At 49.9% G+C, this 18,718-nt stretch overlaps 8 protein-coding genes and 1 pseudogene across 8 annotated transcripts, besides 1 other annotated feature; all 9 read left to right on the top strand.

Moving 5' to 3' along the window:
• Window positions 1–424: 424 nt before the first annotated feature.
• On the top strand, window positions 425–1,426 carry Tb11.01.7300 (poly(A) polymerase, putative; the record flags this gene model as incomplete). Its single annotated transcript, XM_824529.1, has 1 exon — window positions 425–1,426. One exon carries the CDS (start codon window positions 425–427, stop codon window positions 1,424–1,426), a length of 1,002 nt encoding a protein of 333 aa, XP_829622.1.
• A 667-nt stretch (window positions 1,427–2,093) lies between these two features.
• Tb11.01.7290 (NUDIX hydrolase) lies at window positions 2,094–3,281 on the top strand (the record flags this gene model as incomplete). The annotated part of the gene is made up of 1 exon (XM_824528.1): window positions 2,094–3,281. The coding sequence occupies one exon, from the start codon at window positions 2,094–2,096 to the stop codon at window positions 3,279–3,281; it is 1,188 nt and encodes a 395-aa protein (XP_829621.1).
• A 586-nt stretch (window positions 3,282–3,867) lies between these two features.
• Tb11.01.7280 (hypothetical protein, conserved) lies at window positions 3,868–4,875 on the top strand (the record flags this gene model as incomplete). Its single annotated transcript, XM_824527.1, has 1 exon — window positions 3,868–4,875. One exon carries the CDS (start codon window positions 3,868–3,870, stop codon window positions 4,873–4,875), a length of 1,008 nt encoding a protein of 335 aa, XP_829620.1.
• Window positions 4,876–5,307: 432 nt separating this feature from the next.
• On the top strand, window positions 5,308–7,182 carry Tb11.01.7260 (hypothetical protein, conserved; the record flags this gene model as incomplete). The annotated part of the gene is made up of 1 exon (XM_824526.1): window positions 5,308–7,182. One exon carries the CDS (start codon window positions 5,308–5,310, stop codon window positions 7,180–7,182), a length of 1,875 nt encoding a protein of 624 aa, XP_829619.1.
• Window positions 7,183–7,614: 432 nt separating this feature from the next.
• Window positions 7,615–10,608, top strand: Tb11.01.7250 (hypothetical protein, conserved; the record flags this gene model as incomplete). Its single annotated transcript, XM_824525.1, has 1 exon — window positions 7,615–10,608. One exon carries the CDS (start codon window positions 7,615–7,617, stop codon window positions 10,606–10,608), a length of 2,994 nt encoding a protein of 997 aa, XP_829618.1.
• A 168-nt stretch (window positions 10,609–10,776) lies between these two features.
• Window positions 10,777–10,817: a microsatellite.
• Window positions 10,818–11,840: 1,023 nt separating this feature from the next.
• Tb11.01.7240 (histone deacetylase) lies at window positions 11,841–13,541 on the top strand (the record flags this gene model as incomplete). The annotated part of the gene is made up of 1 exon (XM_824524.1): window positions 11,841–13,541. One exon carries the CDS (start codon window positions 11,841–11,843, stop codon window positions 13,539–13,541), a length of 1,701 nt encoding a protein of 566 aa, XP_829617.1.
• A 298-nt stretch (window positions 13,542–13,839) lies between these two features.
• Tb11.01.7230 (hypothetical protein, conserved) lies at window positions 13,840–14,703 on the top strand (the record flags this gene model as incomplete). The annotated part of the gene is made up of 1 exon (XM_824523.1): window positions 13,840–14,703. One exon carries the CDS (start codon window positions 13,840–13,842, stop codon window positions 14,701–14,703), a length of 864 nt encoding a protein of 287 aa, XP_829616.1.
• Window positions 14,704–15,013: 310 nt separating this feature from the next.
• On the top strand, window positions 15,014–16,258 carry Tb11.01.7220 (hypothetical protein, conserved; the record flags this gene model as incomplete). Its single annotated transcript, XM_824522.1, has 1 exon — window positions 15,014–16,258. One exon carries the CDS (start codon window positions 15,014–15,016, stop codon window positions 16,256–16,258), a length of 1,245 nt encoding a protein of 414 aa, XP_829615.1.
• Window positions 16,259–16,619: 361 nt separating this feature from the next.
• Window positions 16,620–18,521, top strand: Tb11.01.7210 (annotated as a pseudogene).
• Window positions 18,522–18,718: the final 197 nt, after the last annotated feature.

Genomic DNA, 18,718 nt, shown 5'->3' with positions numbered 1-18,718 from the left:
AGAGAGGCCTTTACTTTTTTGTAGTTTAACTGCTATTACGGTCGTTGGGCCTATAAATTTGATTTCATTTTTGGTTTGTTATTATTTCCTTTCCTTTTTTAGCTATTTTTTCTCATTTTTATTTTCTGAACTTGAAATAACTTTCTGTGTGGGTGACCCCTCCCCAAATCCATACACATTGCTTTAGGTATTTCATATTTTCACCTGGAATGAAGGCTGCTTCGTCTTATGTCCTTTGGTGGCTCATTATTCGTGCTCCGTCTCAATATGTCATGTTGTTATTGCTGACCCTGATCTTTCACCTTCCTTTCGCAGTTTTGCTCCTTTTGCTTCCCCTCGCTTCTGAGCTGAGGTCGTTCATTATCAATTTCAAGTGAAGGAGCTGGTACGCCAACCCGCTGTTGAGTGAAAGTGCCAACGTCAAATGCCACCATCACCAGCAGTGGTCGGCCGAAGTCTTGTGAATTCCTTCAAACAGTTCGTCTCGAAAGATTTACACACTCGGCATGTGGACGCAACATACCGCCTCGTGCTGGACTGCGTTGCCGCTGTCGACCCACTGATGCGGCTTTATACATTCGGTTCCACTGTTGTGTACGGTGTGCACGAGAAGGGAAGCGATGTGGACTTTGTTGTGCTCAATAAAACGGATGTGGAGGATGGGAAAGGTGGGGATGCAGCCACTCAGGTAGCTAAGGGGTTGCAGGCTGACATCCTGGCTAAATTAGCGCGTGTGATAAGGCAGAAGCATCTGTCGTGGAATGTGGAAGAGGTCCGGCGAACGCGTGTGCCTGTTGTGCGTGTTAAGGGTGGTGGTGCTGTGGATTTCGACATCACTGCGTACAGGCGCAATGGAGTACGAAATAGCGCCTTACTTCGCGCTTATTTTGAGCAAAATCCACCGTGTCGCTGGTTGAGCATGAGCATCAAGCGGTGGAGTAAACAAACAGGACTTAACGCATCTGTCATTGGTGGAAGCATAACTTCCTATGGTTTCAACTTAATGGTAGTTTACTATCTACTGCAGCGGAATCACCTCCAGTTTGTGCCTCCTTCCACTATCGATGTTTCCCGCGTTGAACCTTTGCCACCCCATCTCCCGCTGGAGGAACCGGCAGACGAGGGATTAGAGCTGGGAACACAGGTGCTAGATTTTCTGCATTTTTTCCTTCATGAGTTTGATTCGGACAAACAAGTAATCTCATTGAACCGGCCAGGTATCACAACTAAGGAAGAATTGGATTGGACAAAGAGCGCGGAAGACTTTGCCCGTATGAACGGCGAAAAGGTCCACTATCAGTGGTGCATCGAGGACCCCTACGAACTAAATCTGAATGTTGGTAGAAACGTTACACCGCTAAAGCGCGACTTTCTTCGTAGGCATTTGGAGAAGGCACGTGACACGGCGCTACTCACTATTGTCTAGGTTGGGGGGGGAGAGGGGAACGTTCCTTACCACGGTGAAGAAAAGGGGAAGGGAGGTATCTCATTTATTCACATTAATCTACTGTATTTTATGCAGAAGGGAAACAAGAATCTTGTGGCTGCATTTAGTCAAATTTCCTTGACTTGGTGCCCTTTCACAACCTCACTAATCAAAACCCTGCTTTCTGGCTTCTACATGTCTGCAATTCCTAGCGTTTACCCGCTTGTGCGCGATACCCCTGTTTTTTTTTCTTCTGTCTCCCGACACCTTCTATATCCGATTATATATTGCCTCATCTCGCTTTAGAGAGTTTGAAAGCGCGGCCCCGGTGACGGAAGGAAGTGCTGGCAGAGGAAGCCTATCGAGTTTTTTCTTCAAGTCGAAGCCGTTTTGGAAACAAAAGGACCGCTGTGATCAGGAGCAAAGGGAGAACAGTTCATTAGCACATCGCATTTCATAGGGCGACGTTTGACTAACGTGGAGTGACATAAGTTTGCACTGCCACAATAGAAGTGTTACCGCATCAGTTTGGTTATTCGAAGGTAAAAAGTAAATAAAATCTGAGAACACATCAGAAGGGAGTGGTGTTGTGAACGACAAGTGGCAAATATAACCCCACGACGTGCGGCAGCAGTTGCGTATCGGGGAGTAACTAGCGGATTTTCGCATGCGCAAGCAATTATTTTTCACCCTTGCACGTCCTTGTGTGGCGGTTGGGCGTCGCTTCATATCTGGTGACAACAAATCCATCGATAGCAGCGCCTTCATCAGCGATGATGACGCGCTTCGGGGGGAGCTTGCTTCAGCGCTTGATACGGAGGGGCACGCACTACCCTTCGACGTACACCTGCAGCAGCCCCATTCGTCGGGTGACGGGACGGCAGGTGACACGAGCACCATTCAACTGGAGAAATTATCGCATCCACCAGCACGCTTTGATCTCCTCACCAATTCATTTGTGTACAAGTGGCAGACGAAGGCAGCACTCGCTCGTAAGGTGTCAGGACCGATGAGGGAATGGGCTGCCGAGCTGAAGTATCGCACTGGGGTACATATTGAATTGGAACCCACATACCCAGAGAGGCTTTCTGAGAATGCTGTAAAAGGCAGTGGAAGCGACGAAGGAGATGGCACGCAGTGGGGGGCATACGAGACGGCGGATGATGTGGATATTACGGTTTACCTTTTTGGCTCGGAGCGTGGCATTTTCAACTGTCACAAGCTCATGGAGGCGGCTATACAGCAAGACCCTGTATACGTACGGCTGGGCATCTTTAGGCGGCTGGCGAACTCAAGTGAGGTCGAGTGGCTAATGTTACGCAGGATAAACCGTGAACTACGGCCTCCCGACATTCCTCCTATTTCCCTAAAACTCCCAGGAAAGTGGACGTTGCTCTACGAGCGCTACAAAGAGGCGGCTATACGTACACTGTGGGAAGAAACGGGCATTACCGTAGATGCTTCAAATGTATACCCCACCGGCCATCTGTATCAGACTGTTCCACAATACTACTGGCGCGTTCCTGTACGCTATTTTGTAGCGGAAGTCCCCTCGGACATTCGCGTCGAGGGGCCACAGGTGGTCCCGTTGCAGTACATGAGAAACTGGGATGCACGGCTCCTTCGGCAGTCGCCGGACCCTATTGATCGTGCATGGGCGCAGTTAGCGGATCCTGCTACTGGATGTGCATGGATGAAGGCTTCCATGATTGACCAACTGCAGAAACCGCTGCGCGGAGACAACTATATGGCGATACGGTACACGCCTCCACCCTATTCTAATTTGCAAGAAGTGGTGGGTCTTGGCGATGGGAGTATTACTCCTTCGACAGGTAACGGGGAAGATGCATCGTGATTAAAACGGTTGTTGGGCGGTGAATGTTGTGAATGGGTGGCTACTAGCTCTCTACATCCTCTCTGAGTTAATAAACCGGCGAGGGGGGGAAGAGAGGTTGGACGGGGGGAAAGGGCGCAGGAGCGGAGGGTTCTGTTCCTGGAAGCACGATGCAAACCGGCGGAGCAGACGGCAAAAGATTCACTGGTAGTGACTATTTGGGGGGGGGGGTACCAGCAGTGGTCGTAAAAAGAAAATACCTGAGCGAATCAACACTTCAGGGCCCCCTTTTCCATCTAACGCTGATTTACTCTTTTTCCTTTACGTGAGGTGAGCTGTAAGCTATTCTACTGTGTATCCGTCCCACCACCTATTTTGTCTCCACATACTATCGGCGCCCCACTCGCTTGTGCAAACAGGTTTGGTAAAAGTCCACCACAACTCGTCTGCACAGCTGACCTCACAGCCTGAGGTAGTGAGGACCTTCCGTTGGCGATACTGCTGGGGACAACATCATTTCACCAGTATCAAAAGGCAATTTTCGGAAAGGGCCCGAGCAGGAGTTGTATTGGGTGACTAAGAAGAGACAAAGGTAGGCAACCAGAAAATGCACTCGAGAAGGAAAGGGAACCGAAGAAGTAACACCAACGGACTGCGGAAGAGCGAAACATTTGAGGACTTTTACGGCAGTCATTACGGGGAACGCTGGGCAGCGCTCCGCAAGGCACTGTGCGCACCGGCTTGCGACAGGTCTGTTCTCTGGAACAAATTTGTTAAGCTCCCCTTTGAAAGTGCTATGGGGGACGTGAAGCGCGTTGACGACGCCTTGCTTCTTCAGTTGTTTAGCCCACTGGGAAGTGGTGAGATGCCCCCACCGGCCATTGATGAATTCAATGTAAAGGCGCACTATCCCTTAGATTACACAACTGCACTGGCTGTAGAGCTACTAGGCGTACAACAATTTGACCTTGTTCTTGATCTCTGTGCGGGAGTGGGCGGTAAATCCATAGCAATTTCCCAGTTCCTATCTAATAGTGCTTCATTAACCGCCAATGAGCAGCGCGGTGACCGCTGTGCCCGTTTGCGCCGCAACATCAAGGAGTACGTGCCTAGCAATTACGTCCCTGTAACTGTTACACAGCGCAAACCAGAAACTTGGCACGACCCATCGACTTACCACCGCGTTCTCGTTGACGCCCCATGCACGGGAGAACGACAACTGCTCCAGCACAGTGGCAAGCATGCAGTTAGTCCACTGCACTGGTCCCTACAAGCTTGTGTGGAGCTAAGCCACACTCAGCGGGGGTTACTTCTTCGATCTATCGAGACATGTCGACCTGGGGGGCGTATTGTGTACACTACGTGTTCCATTTCACCGCTAGAAAACGATGAAGTTGTCCGTGAGGCATTAAAACGAACGCGCTGTCAGGTGGAGCTAATGCATCCCCCAGTACCCATTGGCGAGAAGACAGAGTTTGGACACATTGTACTACCTGACCGAGATAATGGTCGGGGGCCGGCGTATTACTGTGTCATCCACAAAATATCTGATAAACGAGAGGAGAGTGAGGATGAGGATGAGGATGGAAATGACGATGATAGCACGAGTTCATAAAAGGCAGGGCAGTGTGTGCGAAGCACCTACCTGCGTGAAGAATCTGCTCAGCAGTGATGCAAACTTGGAGAAAAGCTTAAGGCGGTTAAAACTAAGCGACCCCTGTGTGTGTTGAGAAGAAGAGGGAGAAGAAGGGCAGGGCGGGTCAAAAAACAACAACGCAACTGCTGCACAGGATGGCGCCCAAAACGTTATTTTAACCTAACCCTTACATAGGGTGTCCTCAACTGCTTGAGTGTCAAATGAAACTCTCAAATGTTTTTGTGTATGGTTTGTTGCTGCTTGACATATTGATTATCTTCGTGCCCTTCGTCAGTGGATGTTTGTCTGTAATTGAGTGTCACGCTGATAGGCATCATAGGTCTTCGTAGTTATTCGTTGCTTGTATAAAGACTTTTTTTGATGGCAGCAGTTGCATAAACCAAATCCTATATGAAGCACTGTTCTGCTTGCGCGGGGGGAGCTACGCTGTTACGAGCTACTAGAATGACAGGAGCCACTTTCATCCAAGCCCGGTGTGCACATTTAGTTCGCGGCACCAACCGGAGTCTGGGACAGCATCAAGGGACTAATATTCCTCACTACCGTCTACCACTCAGGAGGGCTTTGCGTCTTATAGATTCGACGGGGAGACACAACGCCTCCATGGTGGAGACCGAGGATTGTGTCAGTGAGGAACAACTCCAACATCATTCACACGATGGCGAGGGCGTATCTCAGCGTCAAGAGGATGCAGCCAGGTATGCTGCGTATCACTGCCATCATATGCTTACATCCTTCCGCGTTGAGCGGCAGCGTTGGGGGGAGAACACCGGTACGCTATCGGTGGAAGATTTAAGTCGCATAGTGGAGTACATATTTTATGCATCCGTGCTTTTGCATCTCACTGCATTATATCAAACTGCGGACAAGTATTGTGAAGACCTCATAGGTGCTGTTATTTCCTGCAGCATATTTGTATCGAAAAATGTGGAAGAAATACTGAAAAGTTTATCCACAGCCTCCGCATCCGGTACCCTGATGGCAGCAAACAAAAGGTTGGCATCTCAAGGAAGTGACATGTGGAATTCGCTTCACTGGGCAGCGGTGCATTACAGCCAAGGTGTGTGTTACTGGGGACTTCTTGATCACACTGAACCCCTGTTTGACATGCGGCGGTTGCACGCTCCGTTTCGCGGCCTATTTTCCACCTATGTTAAGCTTGTGTGCAAGATCCTCGCGCATGCCGGGATGCCTCGAGAAGACAAACAGTTGTTATCGTACGTCAAGTCACCCGAGGGGTGTAACCGGTGGTTTGGGGAGGAGGTCAATGGCGGACTGGCCGTCTCAACATTGTGCTTCCCCGGAAGTGCGGCTGGTACAGCGTGTTCTGGTGTGCACGATAACCACTGTTTCCCTCAGCAGCGTCGGTTACAGCTTTTGCCTCTGATCTGGGTCGCTTTGCTCAGCTGCCACTGTGCTGTGAGCAATGAAGAAAACCGTTTCCGCTCTGCACGCCATGCGTTTTTGCATGTATTACCGCTGTTTAGTAAGGAGGCCAAGGCGGAAAATGTCGTAATGCTGCTTGCGCGGCTATTATACATCCGGCCAAGCACTGTGTTGAAGGCCAATTCAGTTGACGTAGGCATGCTACTTGCACGGGCCGAACAATGTAATGTGTTCCCTCCTTCCTCCTCGGTTCCGTCGGTCACGTACGCGGCGTTCCTACGCCTCTGGATGTGTGCCGACGTGGCTCAAGAGAAGGAGCCTGAAGTTAGGGGTGTCCACAAAGCATACGCTGCCTTTCGTGCTATTCCGCTGTGCGCGCTGCAGCTAGATGGTGAGCCGCACAGCCCTGCGAGTGGTGGGGACGCGTTTGTGCGTCACCTTCTCCTTCGAGCGCTACTGCAGTGGTCATTTCGGCTTACCGCGTTCGTATCGTTTCGGGGTGAAGTTGAAGAGATCCTGAAATCAACCCAGCACGTTGTGCAACTGCTAGACCATGCTAGGAGGCGCCCTGGATGGGGCGGACGAAAAGAAACAATTGTTGTGGACCTTTGTGAGGCTGTCCTGCGAGCATTTGCCGTTCGTGTCTCAGTCATATGCGGGATGGATGCTCCTTTGAAAAAGGAAGATTACGCCCTAATCGCTGAATTTGACGATGTTGTGAGAATGATGATACGAAGCGGCGAAGACAGATCATCTTTGTGCACCTTACCGACTGTGTATGAATGCTTGCGGCCTCGACGGGGTAGCCGTTCATACGCAAGGGAAGTTGAAGAGGACAGTTTCCCTAGTTCATTAACTCCGCGCAACTCTCCAGTATAAACAACTTCGAAAGAAGCGAAACATTCAGAGTTTCACGCCTGTACCTATGGCATATGAGGCTTGTGAGTTGAAAGTGTGCTAGCCCTCGCACAAATGTCTTTGTTAACGAACATCTTTGTATGCCCCACTATTGTGGACGCATCTCATTTCAATCTACCCTTTCTGCTATTTTTGACTCGTGCTCTTGCTTTTATTGACCAACTGGTACTCTGTTTCTTTAATTTCCATGCTCTTTTCCCACCGTCTTATTGTGCCCTACAGAAACCGTTGGATCAACATCGGACCGTCTACTGCACAGTCTTCAGGTAAGGCGTGGTGCGGTCGGTGATCTAGGCAAGAAATCCCCCCCTTTTTTTCGCTTGTAACCATTGTCTTCCCACTTACAGAAGTTGTGGGTGCTGCAAGTGGAAAGCGGCAGCAAGTCCCAGCATCATGAAGCAGCAAACGCCGGCGGGAGCCACTCGCAGAGGAGCCTCCCCGCACGGTAGGAATAGAAATTATGAGAAATCGCTAAGTGCAGCCAACGGACCCGAGGAAGACCTACCCCAATTGCAGGAGAAACTGCACGAAGCGGCTGAGTATGTCTTCCAGCAACGGTTTTATATTCATAGACTGGATAGTACTATTAGTTTGTCAGAGGACGCCGAACACGCGTTGCCGAAAAGTGAGACATGTGAGACCACACGCACCGCAATTCAGCAGCTTTTTGATCTTGAAGATACGTTGTCGAGACGGGCGGACCATTACATCCGTGTAGCGAATGTCACGGCTTTGCGCTTCCTCAACGAGAAGCGCTACACCCATGCACTGCAAATGCTTCTCAACGTGGAGTCAATGACACGAAAAGGCGCAGGAAAGGACTTTCCATTCTTTTCTGGTAACGATTCGTTGTCTTCTCCCTTATCCAACGATAGCGAGGCCTCACCGGGGTCCCCTTTAGGTACTCAAGCGGGTGGGTCATGTGGTCTCAAGTGCGTGGGTGGAGTACGGGTGGTTTGTGTTCCATATTTTACTAAGCGGCACGAGAGAGCGCGCGAGCGTGCCGTAGCTATTATAGAGAATAACATTGGGTTGTACCACTTTAAGATAGCCGAATATGATCTGGCTGCACGCCGCATGGGTCGAGCCCTGGAGTTGGAAGAATCACTGAATGTGGAGACGATTGGGGTAACGTACTTTAACTTGGCACAGATACAGTATGAGCTTGGTCTTGTCGACGAGGCGTTATCCCTAATTTCAATAGCAGAGGAAATCATTGAGAAACGAGTGTGTCAACATGACATGCAGCGTTCGCGGCTCAATCGATTATCGCAGTTCAGCTCAGTGGAGCCTGGTGGCGCCAATGCAGCGGCGGGGGATAGAACAATTAACACGTACATCAAATGGCGAGAAGAGGTTTGTCTTCTCGCCCGCGTGTTGGATATCCACGGTGCCTGGCTTAGTGGCAAAAACGCATTCAAGGCAGCTGTTAACCGCTTTCAGCAGTGTGAACGCTGGCTGTCATCAGTGGTGAAACTTAGCAAAGGGGAGAACGTATGGTTAAGCGAAGTGCGTCAGCGCATACAGCAGTGTAAACGACTTCACAAGCGTAGCGGTTACGATCCGAGGGTACAAGCAGCAATGGGGTCGAAGAAACACCCTTCATCTGTGCCCCCCCAAAGTGTCATCGTCACAACAACCCTGCCACGCAGAGTCGAGGTCGCAATGGCTGGAAACCCCGAGCCGTTGATAGAAGAGGAACAACATCAAAGACCGAAGAGGGGATTGGGGCCGTCTGGGCCTAGCGGCTGGGGGCCGGCCGGTTCGACACCCATAGATCCTCGTCGAGGAGGTAACAGCTTGTCAAGGATACCAAATAACTGGCAAAGCTACAGTTCACCGCTAGCGCCCGCTGCTCAACCTCAGTGGAACAACTCCACTTACGTATTTCATCCTAAAGAGGAGGACGGCACACCAACTGCAACCCCGTTCATAGTACGTGACTTCTCAGCTTACACAGACCCCGCTGCGAAGGGCAACCGGGGAGCGCGTTCTCGGCAGTCGGCGGGAAGCACACCAATGAATGGACGGGATATGCCAAGAAAGTTGTTTTCGTCTCACCGAGCTGGATTGGCAGAACCATGGAACAGGAGAACGTCACGTGTAGGCAATGGTCAAGGGGCGGTGGGACAACGGCTATCAAATGGAGTTGCTCAGGGAGCAAAATCCCTTTATGGGGTGTGTTCAGAGCCCAGGCGACCCTTTGGGTGTGGAGAATTCGTGCCGTCGGTCACGTGGTGCGTCCGAATTCTGCAAGCTTTTAGTCGAGCAAAGGTGTCGGAGTTCGTTAGGTACTGGAAAGGATGTCCCTGTAAACCGAATTTTTCTCACTTGCTGGGTTGTACCGGGCCTCCGGTAGTGTCATGCGGAGGGAATTTACCAATAGATTGTCCTCATAGATGTGTTCCTGGAGTTGGAGAGACCGCATTTGCGACGGGCGGGTTGAAAATAAGGGATGAATCAAAGAACGGTAATGGCACACTGCAGCGCCATCCATATGATGTTCTGTTGGCGTTTGTTTCGGCTCGTCGTTCAACCCGTTACGTGCACGAGACGCTGCTCCATCAAAAATACGAGAGCATTTCGAGGGAAGTGAAACCGCAGCACTCTGACCCCTTTTCCTGTTGCCGATGTGTCTGTTATAAGCCATCGTCAGGTGACCCTCAGGGCTACCCCGAACATCGGTACCCTGGAGGGTCAAACTGTTTCTCTGTTTTTGGTAGTGGAAGGCGTTGTTCAGGAACCGTAGCCCAGCCTTGTTGTGCTGCATGCCCCTGTGCGGCTAACGTCATCGGGGTATCGGAAAGGATGTGGATGCAGCACCCCAACCTTCACTCCCAGTGTGGAAACTGTGCTCATTACAATTCCCCTTCGGTGAGTGCTAATAAGGGGGTCAACCATCCGGTGATGACTGTTACGTATGTTTCCGGGCCAGAACGTCACACCAGCTTCAACGGTGAGGGAAACGATAATTTGGCGGATAGGACTGGAGGCGAGGGCGGTTTATGTTGTCCTTCGTTGTCATCGAAACCCGTGGGGACTTGTGTGAATTCTGCAGTTGAAAACACGGAGCTCCCCACACCTCCTGAAGATGAACTACTCGCGCCGTCGCCGAAATGGTCTCGAGGTGCTCTGGCTTCTTTAACTCGCAGCATGCGGGCAGAGGGTGACTCTAGATCCTCTTCATCGTTTCGTGCCATGAAGCTTCTGACAGCATTTGACTGCAAGTCGCGAAAGTTTCCCACACACGCGACGGCCTCGCTGATGCGGCACCGCGCATTGCGCGAAGAAGCAGCTCTAATTGTCCAGGCGGCGTGGAGGGAGTGGAAGGAACGACGGCGGGAGGAGGCAGTTCGTAAGCTTGCTAACAGGAAAATAGATGGATAGAAACCTCTGGAAGTGCTGTTGGTCGAATAATATTTTTCGACTTGTATTGAAAAGCGTCTGTAGCGTAGTGGTGTGGGAGTTGTTGTTGTTTTCTTTAAAGAGTGAAGTTTACAACGTTAAGTATTTTACACTTTTTGTGATATAATTTTTCGTTTTTTTTCTTTTTTAATAAACATACACATATGTATACATATACATATGTGTGTATACGTGTTCTCTGCTACATGGATTGCGCCCAATGCAAACTGTGCGTTTTTCACCCCCCCCCCCCCCCTCTCTCTCTCTCAGCGCACACGCCATGAGATGCATCTGCTGACCCTTCACGTCATTGTTAATACGTTTTTTTTTTGTCGAACGGAAAGACGGGAGATGGTGAACCGCGGTGTTAATGTGACGTGTCACACAGAGTTCACATGCGCACTTTACCCTCATACAATCAATCTCAGATAAATTTATACCCTCCCTCTCTTTTTCCTCATCTCTGTCATTAGTTCGTTTCTTAGCGTAAGTGAAGCTGTAGCAGTTGCGGGCGGAGCGCGTATATTCGCCTACCAGGCGGGACTGTTGCCATGAGGTTGCGTTACGTGTCGTGTTTGTCTAAAGATTCGCACCACCTTTGCTCGTTTCTTATCTGTTGCACAGTTGGTCTTGGGTAGTGCTTCACGTTGGAAATGTTTTTTTTTCTTGTAATTTGCCGTTATTGTCGTGAGTTCGTCGCAGGTGTCAAGAAATAAGGAAAGAAAGAGACAAAGTGGTATGCGTGGATGTAGTTGGTTAATATCTATGCGAGGGTGATCCCGACATGAGCGCTACTGGTGGAGCATGTGTACCTTTTTCTCTGCATTCGTGCAATGAACTATTAAATACGTGGGAGAAACTGGGGTGGTGGACTGCACCTCATTAGTGCATTTTATTTTCTCCCGGCGACCGCGTGAAGTGGGAGGTGATTAAAGCAATATACCATGGGTTAGAAAGGCACGTTCACATGCATACCTTCCCTCCGACGTTTGTTTACCCCACCACTCCGTTGGTCTGCGGTTGAAAAGGTGACTGCTGGCTTTTTGCATCTATCCATATTTCGCTTGTTATGCTGAAACCGGAGACAAAAAATTTTCTCAACCACACATCGCACAAAAGATGTTAGGCTTGAAGTATTTTTCTCAAGTCTGTGACTGCTATTCTAAATCATAGTGTACATTTAAATATATAACCAACTGATTGCATGCCCAGCTATGGTTGTGGAGCCTCCTGCTTCCATCCCGCCGGTAGCAGTCATCGTTAGTACCGATGTCGATGCACCCGCTAGTCTTCCCGCGCTTCAGCACAACAAACTCATCATTGATATGGTGCGTCATTACGGCTGCACCCCTTTCCCCCGGAAGGAAGTAGGCGGTGAAGCTGCCTTTTGTAATGACATTTTTGAATGGGTCGATCGCAATCTACCAAGTGTTGATGTGGAAGATATGACTGTGTTCCACGACGAGTCATACGTGCGCTATTTGAGTTTACGCGAGGTGGCTTCGGGGGATGATGAGCACGTTCTCTCATTTTCAGGATGCAGCAATATAAGGGGCACGCCATCAAAAAGATTCGCTTCTAGACGTTGCTCAGCCCCCCTGCCACCGTTCGTGCTTTTCCCACAAAATGGGGACAAAAGGTTTAACCTCGTGGGTGACAGCGCGCCTTTCTCTGGTATGTGGCGATTCACTCAGGCCGTTGTGTCAGGTACACTTGCGGCCACTCGCTTGCTCGCACAGCCATCCCGATTCGCCGCTATTCATTGGATGGGTGGGAAACATAATGCAAAGCGCGCTTCAGCTGGGGGTTCGTGCTTGGTCAATGACGTTGTTCTCGCCGTATTAGAGTTACGCAAACTTCTACCAGCGAATAGAAATGTGGTTCTTGCGGTTGATCTTGACGCTCATCATGGTGATGGGGCGCAGGAGGCTTTTCTGTCGGATCCTCGAGTAGTTACCCTATCTCTTCATGCGTACGGTATAGGAATCTTCCCTGGAACCGGTTCGTTGGAAGAAATAGGGAGTGGTTTGGGACGCGGCTACACCATGAACATTCCACTGCCTGTGGGGGCAACTGACGCTCTTGTTGTGCCGATGGCCCAGCGTGGCATCTATTCTGCGTTCAGGAGGGCCGGGGTCGAGTTGGGAGCAGTAGTCGTTGTTTGTGGGTCGAATTCCTTATCTGGAGATCCCTATGGCCTTTTGAATTTAACCATAGGAGGATACCAACGGATTCTTCGTACGCTTCTTACCGAGTCTGCAAGTCATTCTGCGAAAGTGCTCATGCTAGGTGGTAGTTGCAACGTGGATGTGGTCGCGGCCCGTCTGGCCGGGGTACTGACACGCGACGTATTTAGCTGTGCAACCGCTCTACGTAACGGTGAAACCAGCTACTTCTCGTGGTCTCCCGACCTGTCGACAGACAAGGGTGTTGAAGTTCCCGAGGACTGTGAATATTTTACCATGTACGGACCTTCCTTTTTGATGCATAGCCTCCCGCTCGCTGTGGTTGACGAAGTCCACCACTTTCCACCTGATTCTGTCCTTTTTTCCCGAATGCGCCAAATTGCAGCGAAGGGGGAACGGAACAGTCAGATGAGGGACAGGGCGGCCCGTAAGACTGTCATTGAGGATGATGAAGAGGAAGAATCAGAAAGTGAGGAAGAGGACACTGATGAGGAAGAGGAGACTGAGAGTGAAGGAGATGAGAATACCAGCTCCCAAGAGGGTACTGACGAGGAAGTTGTAATCGATGAGGATGAGGAAACTAACGGTGAAGGGGATGAAGACACTAGTTCCCAAGAAGGCAATGACGAGGAAGAGGACACTGATGAGACCGTCCTTACTGATCACGTTAGAGAAGGGTTTCCTTGTCTAAAAGAGCGCATCTGTGGGAGTCTAAGTGAGGGACAGTGACTAAATGTTTTCTTTGTTTTAATGATATATCAGGTGAGTCGTTTGCACTTTACTACTGTGTGCCAGAAAGTGGCAGGTGATGGAAGTGGTGGTGTAACTCTCTGGTGCTTTGTGAGAGTAATTTTTTGGTGGGCGTGGAACATCTTTTTGTGGTTGGCAACGTACTACCGTGAAATACTGTTAACTCTCAGTGTTTCGATACCACTGCTCGTTTACATGGATTTTCTTTTAAACAGGGGGCATTTTAGAACAACAGCAAAAATTTACGCAAACGCACCGTTTATTACACCGCGGAAATATGGGTGACCGTGTGGGCGTTTCGTTCGATCTTGTTGGCACTTTATTGGCCGTTCGGCGGTCGGCCGGCTACCAGTATGGCTGTGACCTTCTTCGATTTCTTGCGCGCAAGGGATTGCAATTTCCAGCTATGGATGAAAGAGACCTTGAGGCAAGCTTCAAACGCAGCATGAAGTCAGAAATATCGAAGTCTCGCAAAGTCTGGATGGAAAACGGTTTGGGCGATGGAGAAGAAATGCCCTTGGGTGGCGTAGCACCTGAAGAAGTATTAAGTTTTTGGTACCGTGTTGTGGATGGAACATTTGACCGGGAGGGAAATTTTTGTCATCAAGACGAGGCAATGATGTCTGCAGTTGAGGAGGTACGGCAGGGGGAGGACTGGCGCGAGTTTATCGAAAATACATTGCGTCGGTTTTCCACACCGGAACCCTACTGCTGGCTTCCTGAAGCCCTTCCAACACTCCGAGCCCTCAAACAATGGCGGGAAAACGATGTTCCCCCTGGAGTTTGCTGTGACCCTCCAACACTTGTTTCAAATACTGACTCACGGCTGGTCGCAGTAATTGGTGAAATGCTGAAGGACCAAGGGGAAACCGACTTACTTGGAGAGCTATTCTTCGCTGACGCCGTTGGTGCTGCCAAGCCATCACCCCAGGGAATTATAGCCTCCTGCAAGAAGTGTGGTGTAACATCGATGCTCCACTGGATTCATATTGGCGATGAAGATGAGGATAGAGTTGCAGCTGCGCGTGCAGGGTGCAATTTTTTGTTATGTTCACCAACGAAGGGCCCTGTGTGGAGTGAGCTTCTTGCGAAACTTCAGGAGATCTGTGACTCCGCACAGTCAGCTGGGCAGAGGCCTTAGTATCGTTTACATATTGGGGGGGGGGGGCGGAAAGTGAGTTATCTGTATGGACCCACCCACGTCTATTAGTTTTTCCACAAAAGCGGTAGGAAAAGTGTATACCAATCACTTTATCCTTCAAAACAGTGACAGTCGCTTCATAGTGTACGCGCGAGTGATTTTTATTTGTTCTTCGAACTGCTGTCTTCTTTTTTTCTCTCCTTTTTACTGTGTTATTGACGGTCCCTAATGTTCCTCTGGTGGATTATTCCTTTATTTTCTACTTTCAGCATGGTTCACTCTTTCCCTTCTACTCACCGATATAAGGTAGATGATACGGAAGACCTTGGATGTGGTGCCTGTTGTGTTACCGAGGCACCGAATCGAGGAGGATGCGCGCCTGGCAGCGGAAAAGCGTCAACGAGCAGCTGACGCTTTGACAGAACAGCATCATGTTGTGAGGTACATTATTGACAGCGGCGAGCACTCGGGGGATGAGGAGGAGGAGGAGGAGTCGAAAAAAAAGGATTCGGGGCTTCGCCTCTTTTCAGTGACTTCTTTGCCCGGTTCGGATGTGCATTCCCTTAAGACACTTCATATTCTAGAAGCACCGAGAAGTGCATGGGGTCGTGCAACCCGTTCCGTATATCGTGGTGCACTTCGCTTACCGCACTTATCCGGTGATGATGATGAGGAGGAGGAAGAGGAGCTGCGTTTTAGTTCGTTACCGCTCCCGGGGTATGAAAAGAAGAGCTGTTTTCTGCTAACACTCCCCGCAATCGTGGATGGTGATGTTGGTGTTGCTGACTTGAAGCCTCTCAACACACCAATTCACGCACTCCGTTGCGAGCGCGCGGGCACAGTAAAGGACGGAGAAGGCATCTCAAGCTCGTGGTACTCGGGTGTAGATACGCGCAAAGTTCAGTTCAAGCGGAGCTATATTGATGATGATTATCAAGATGAAGGTGAAGATGGAGGAGGATATTCTTCGAACGATGAAAAGCCCAGAAAACGCCAGGATACGAAAAATTTGTGGGACAAAGGTAGTGAAGGTTCCTTTGGTAAGAGGAGCAAATTCGAAAGTAACGGCGCTGTTAACAGAAACGACAACGAAAGTGAAGTGGAAATGAAGAATAGCACTGGAGGCAAGACTAAGATGTCTGCGTCCAAAACCCAGGAGAGCAACAACAAAGGAGTTGCAACGAGTGAACCCCCTGTGTCAGTTCTTTCCACCTCAGCGCTCAGTGAAACCGACGAAAAGAGTAAATCAGTGGGTGGACCTGATCTTTCAGGAGTGAATAGGGAAGATTTAAAGAGTCTTACTGACACTTTCCTGAAGCAGTGGACAAACGATGGAAGGTCTGCTGTACCATTTAGCGAGGTGGCGAGGTCAGTATTGAAGTTGCACTCCCTGTACACTGAAATGAAGGCAAAACATCTCTCACCTCAAACCAGACAAGAGGCTGTTGAGTGGTTCCGCGTATCTCAGGCTTCAGTGCGGGATAACGTTGTTTCCTTAGGCTACACAATGGACAACGCGGGTAACGTGTACCTATCACGGAGGTCTAATGCTTAAGTGAATGAATATTGTGTGCTGTCCGATACTGGTAGGGTTTTGGCTGATCGGCGTCTGTTGTTACCCGTATGGTTGCCTTATTGACATCAGGGTTGTGCGTTTACTTTCTCCCTGTTGTAGTTTGGTTGATGCTCCTTGTGCTGTGCACGGTAATTGATTGTCAGGAAACTATAACGGTTGTGTGATGGTTGCAATCGAACATGGAGGGAACGGAAGCACAATGGCGAAAATTTCCCTCTCTCTCCATTCTAACTTTCATCTACATTGTTACCAAGAAGATTTCTCTTCTTTGTCACAGAAACCAGAACACTGTAGGAAGGAAAAGACGGAGTGGGACTAGCCCCTGACGGGCCCGTCACGCATGAGCAGCGAAGGCGGTAAAGGGTCCCATGGTGCTTGCTCGAGTTCCATCTTCCCTTCGCTCTCCTCCTCCTCTGCGGACTCTCACTCGGTGTGTGGAGAGAAGTCTCGGTCATGTGCCTCGAAGTTGTTCGCTTTCTTTCTGTCTCGTTTGGCACGTGGTGATGACATGCCTTCACTTGTCAGGTATATCTACGCCCAGCTGCATCAAATGCATCAACAGAAGCAGGACCACATCCAGAAACTCCCCATGAGTTATCAACCAAAAAAACTCTTTCCACAAGGATGCGAAAAGGAGGACAACGTGGTATCGGAGGTGTCGACCGAAGTGGTTGCAGAGAAGTCTGCCATTACCACAACCGACTGCACTTGTCTGCCCTTGCGGCGACTTGCTAAAACAGCCCTTTTATTCTCTGTAGAAAGTGACGAAGCGGGTGCTGAGGTAACGCGCTTGATTTACCACCCGGAAATGGCGCCAATTGTACGGCATATCCATCAGAATAATGTGGATGATTTCGTACGGCTGCCGGAGAAGGTTGAGTTTATGCTTAGCGACAGTGTTGCGGTGAGTTGCGCGAGGAAATTGTCGCGAGAGGGTCGGTGGGAAGAGGCGATTCGGATGTTGTCTGACGTTACGGTAAGCCCTAAAGTGTTGGGGGCTGCGATGGAGCTGTTCAGTAGCGCGGGTCGCTGGGAGATGGTGCTGCGGTGCTTTGGTGAAATTTCCCCTGTTGCGTGGACAGAGGTAGAGGTAGCAGCTGCCCTTCGCAGCATCTACCGTGCTTCACAAGGGCGCCTTACTCAGGGTACAACAGAAGAGCGAAAGCAGAAAAGGAGGGCAGAGGACTCAATCTTGGGCTCCTCAGCTCCGTCGTGGTGGAGTCTTGCAATCCGTGTGCTGGGCCTCGCGCACACAGCGGACGTGCATATAACCACATCGTCTCCAATTAACGATGCTCTAGCGGTTCTTACCATGTGTAGAGAAAACTGGCAGATGGCATGCCGGGTAGTTGAATGCTTCATGGTGGGTGGAAGAAACCCTGAGGGTGGAAGCAAAGATAAGGGAGATGGATTTGGTTCCGTCTCTCGCAACAAGGTTGTTTCCCCGAATATGGTTTCTGTTTACCATATGTGTCGGATACTGCGACAACAGTGGTATCTGGCTCTTTACTACGCGTCACTAATGGTTCAACAAGGTGACCTGCTGCTTGCTGACGACCGCGACGCAACGCAAAAGTTGTTGCAGGCATGCATCCGTGGTAATCGTTGGGTAGAGGCTTTGCGCACATTGCAGCAGTACCTAGTGTACAGTAAGCCTGAGGACCTTGTCGTTCCACAAGACCATATTGCTGTTGACATCTTCCTCGATCTGTTTCGTATGTTGAATAAGTGTCAGAAGGGGTCTTTGGCATCAAGGCTTCTTTGTCAGAAGCAGTTGTCCAAACACTTCGGTGCGGACGCCACAGGAAGAGCCTTCAATGTCATGCTAAGAAGCACCAACACCGCCGGAGAGTCACTTTCGTGGACTCGTGTAATGAAAGCCAAGGGGATTAAGGTGGAGAACGAGTCATACGAACACTTACTGTTACAATCTTCCAGAGAGGGAGAGTGGAGACAGGCCCTTTGGTTCTTGGATAAACTTTTGGATGATCCGGTTCGCAGATATTTTTACTTGCCATCGGCTAAAGTGCACGACGCAGTTCAGTATGCGTTGGAACGGGCCCCACCACCTGGCGCATCTTGGGAGGTGTCTGTGCGACTTTTTTCACGTATGTGTGATTTGCACGTCCCAATATCAGAGGTTGCCTTTCAATCTGCGGTGAAGAAGTGCTTTTCACACGGGATGGCCGAGCGGGCACAAGCTATATTTGCTTACATGATCCACTATGGGGTGCGAAGGTGAGTGGTTTCGTGGAACGGCCGCCACTGACATTCTCGCACAAGGGTTCCTGGCTATTTTCTAACATTCTGTGGAAGCAAGAGTAAAAATTGTACATTTTGGACCATAGGAAAAGAACATTCACGTACCATTAAACCCGAAATATTTTTTCCGATTTTCGTTGTTGTCCCACGTCTCTCATTGACACGGTTTTCTCTAAC

Source organism: Trypanosoma brucei, assembly GCF_000002445.2.
Source record: "Trypanosoma brucei brucei TREU927 chromosome 11 chr11_scaffold01 genomic scaffold, whole genome shotgun sequence".
Taxonomy (NCBI): Eukaryota; Euglenozoa; class Kinetoplastea; order Trypanosomatida; family Trypanosomatidae; genus Trypanosoma; species Trypanosoma brucei.
The sequence above is the reverse complement of the archived record's forward strand: the minus strand, read 5'-3'. Positions and strand labels throughout refer to the sequence as shown.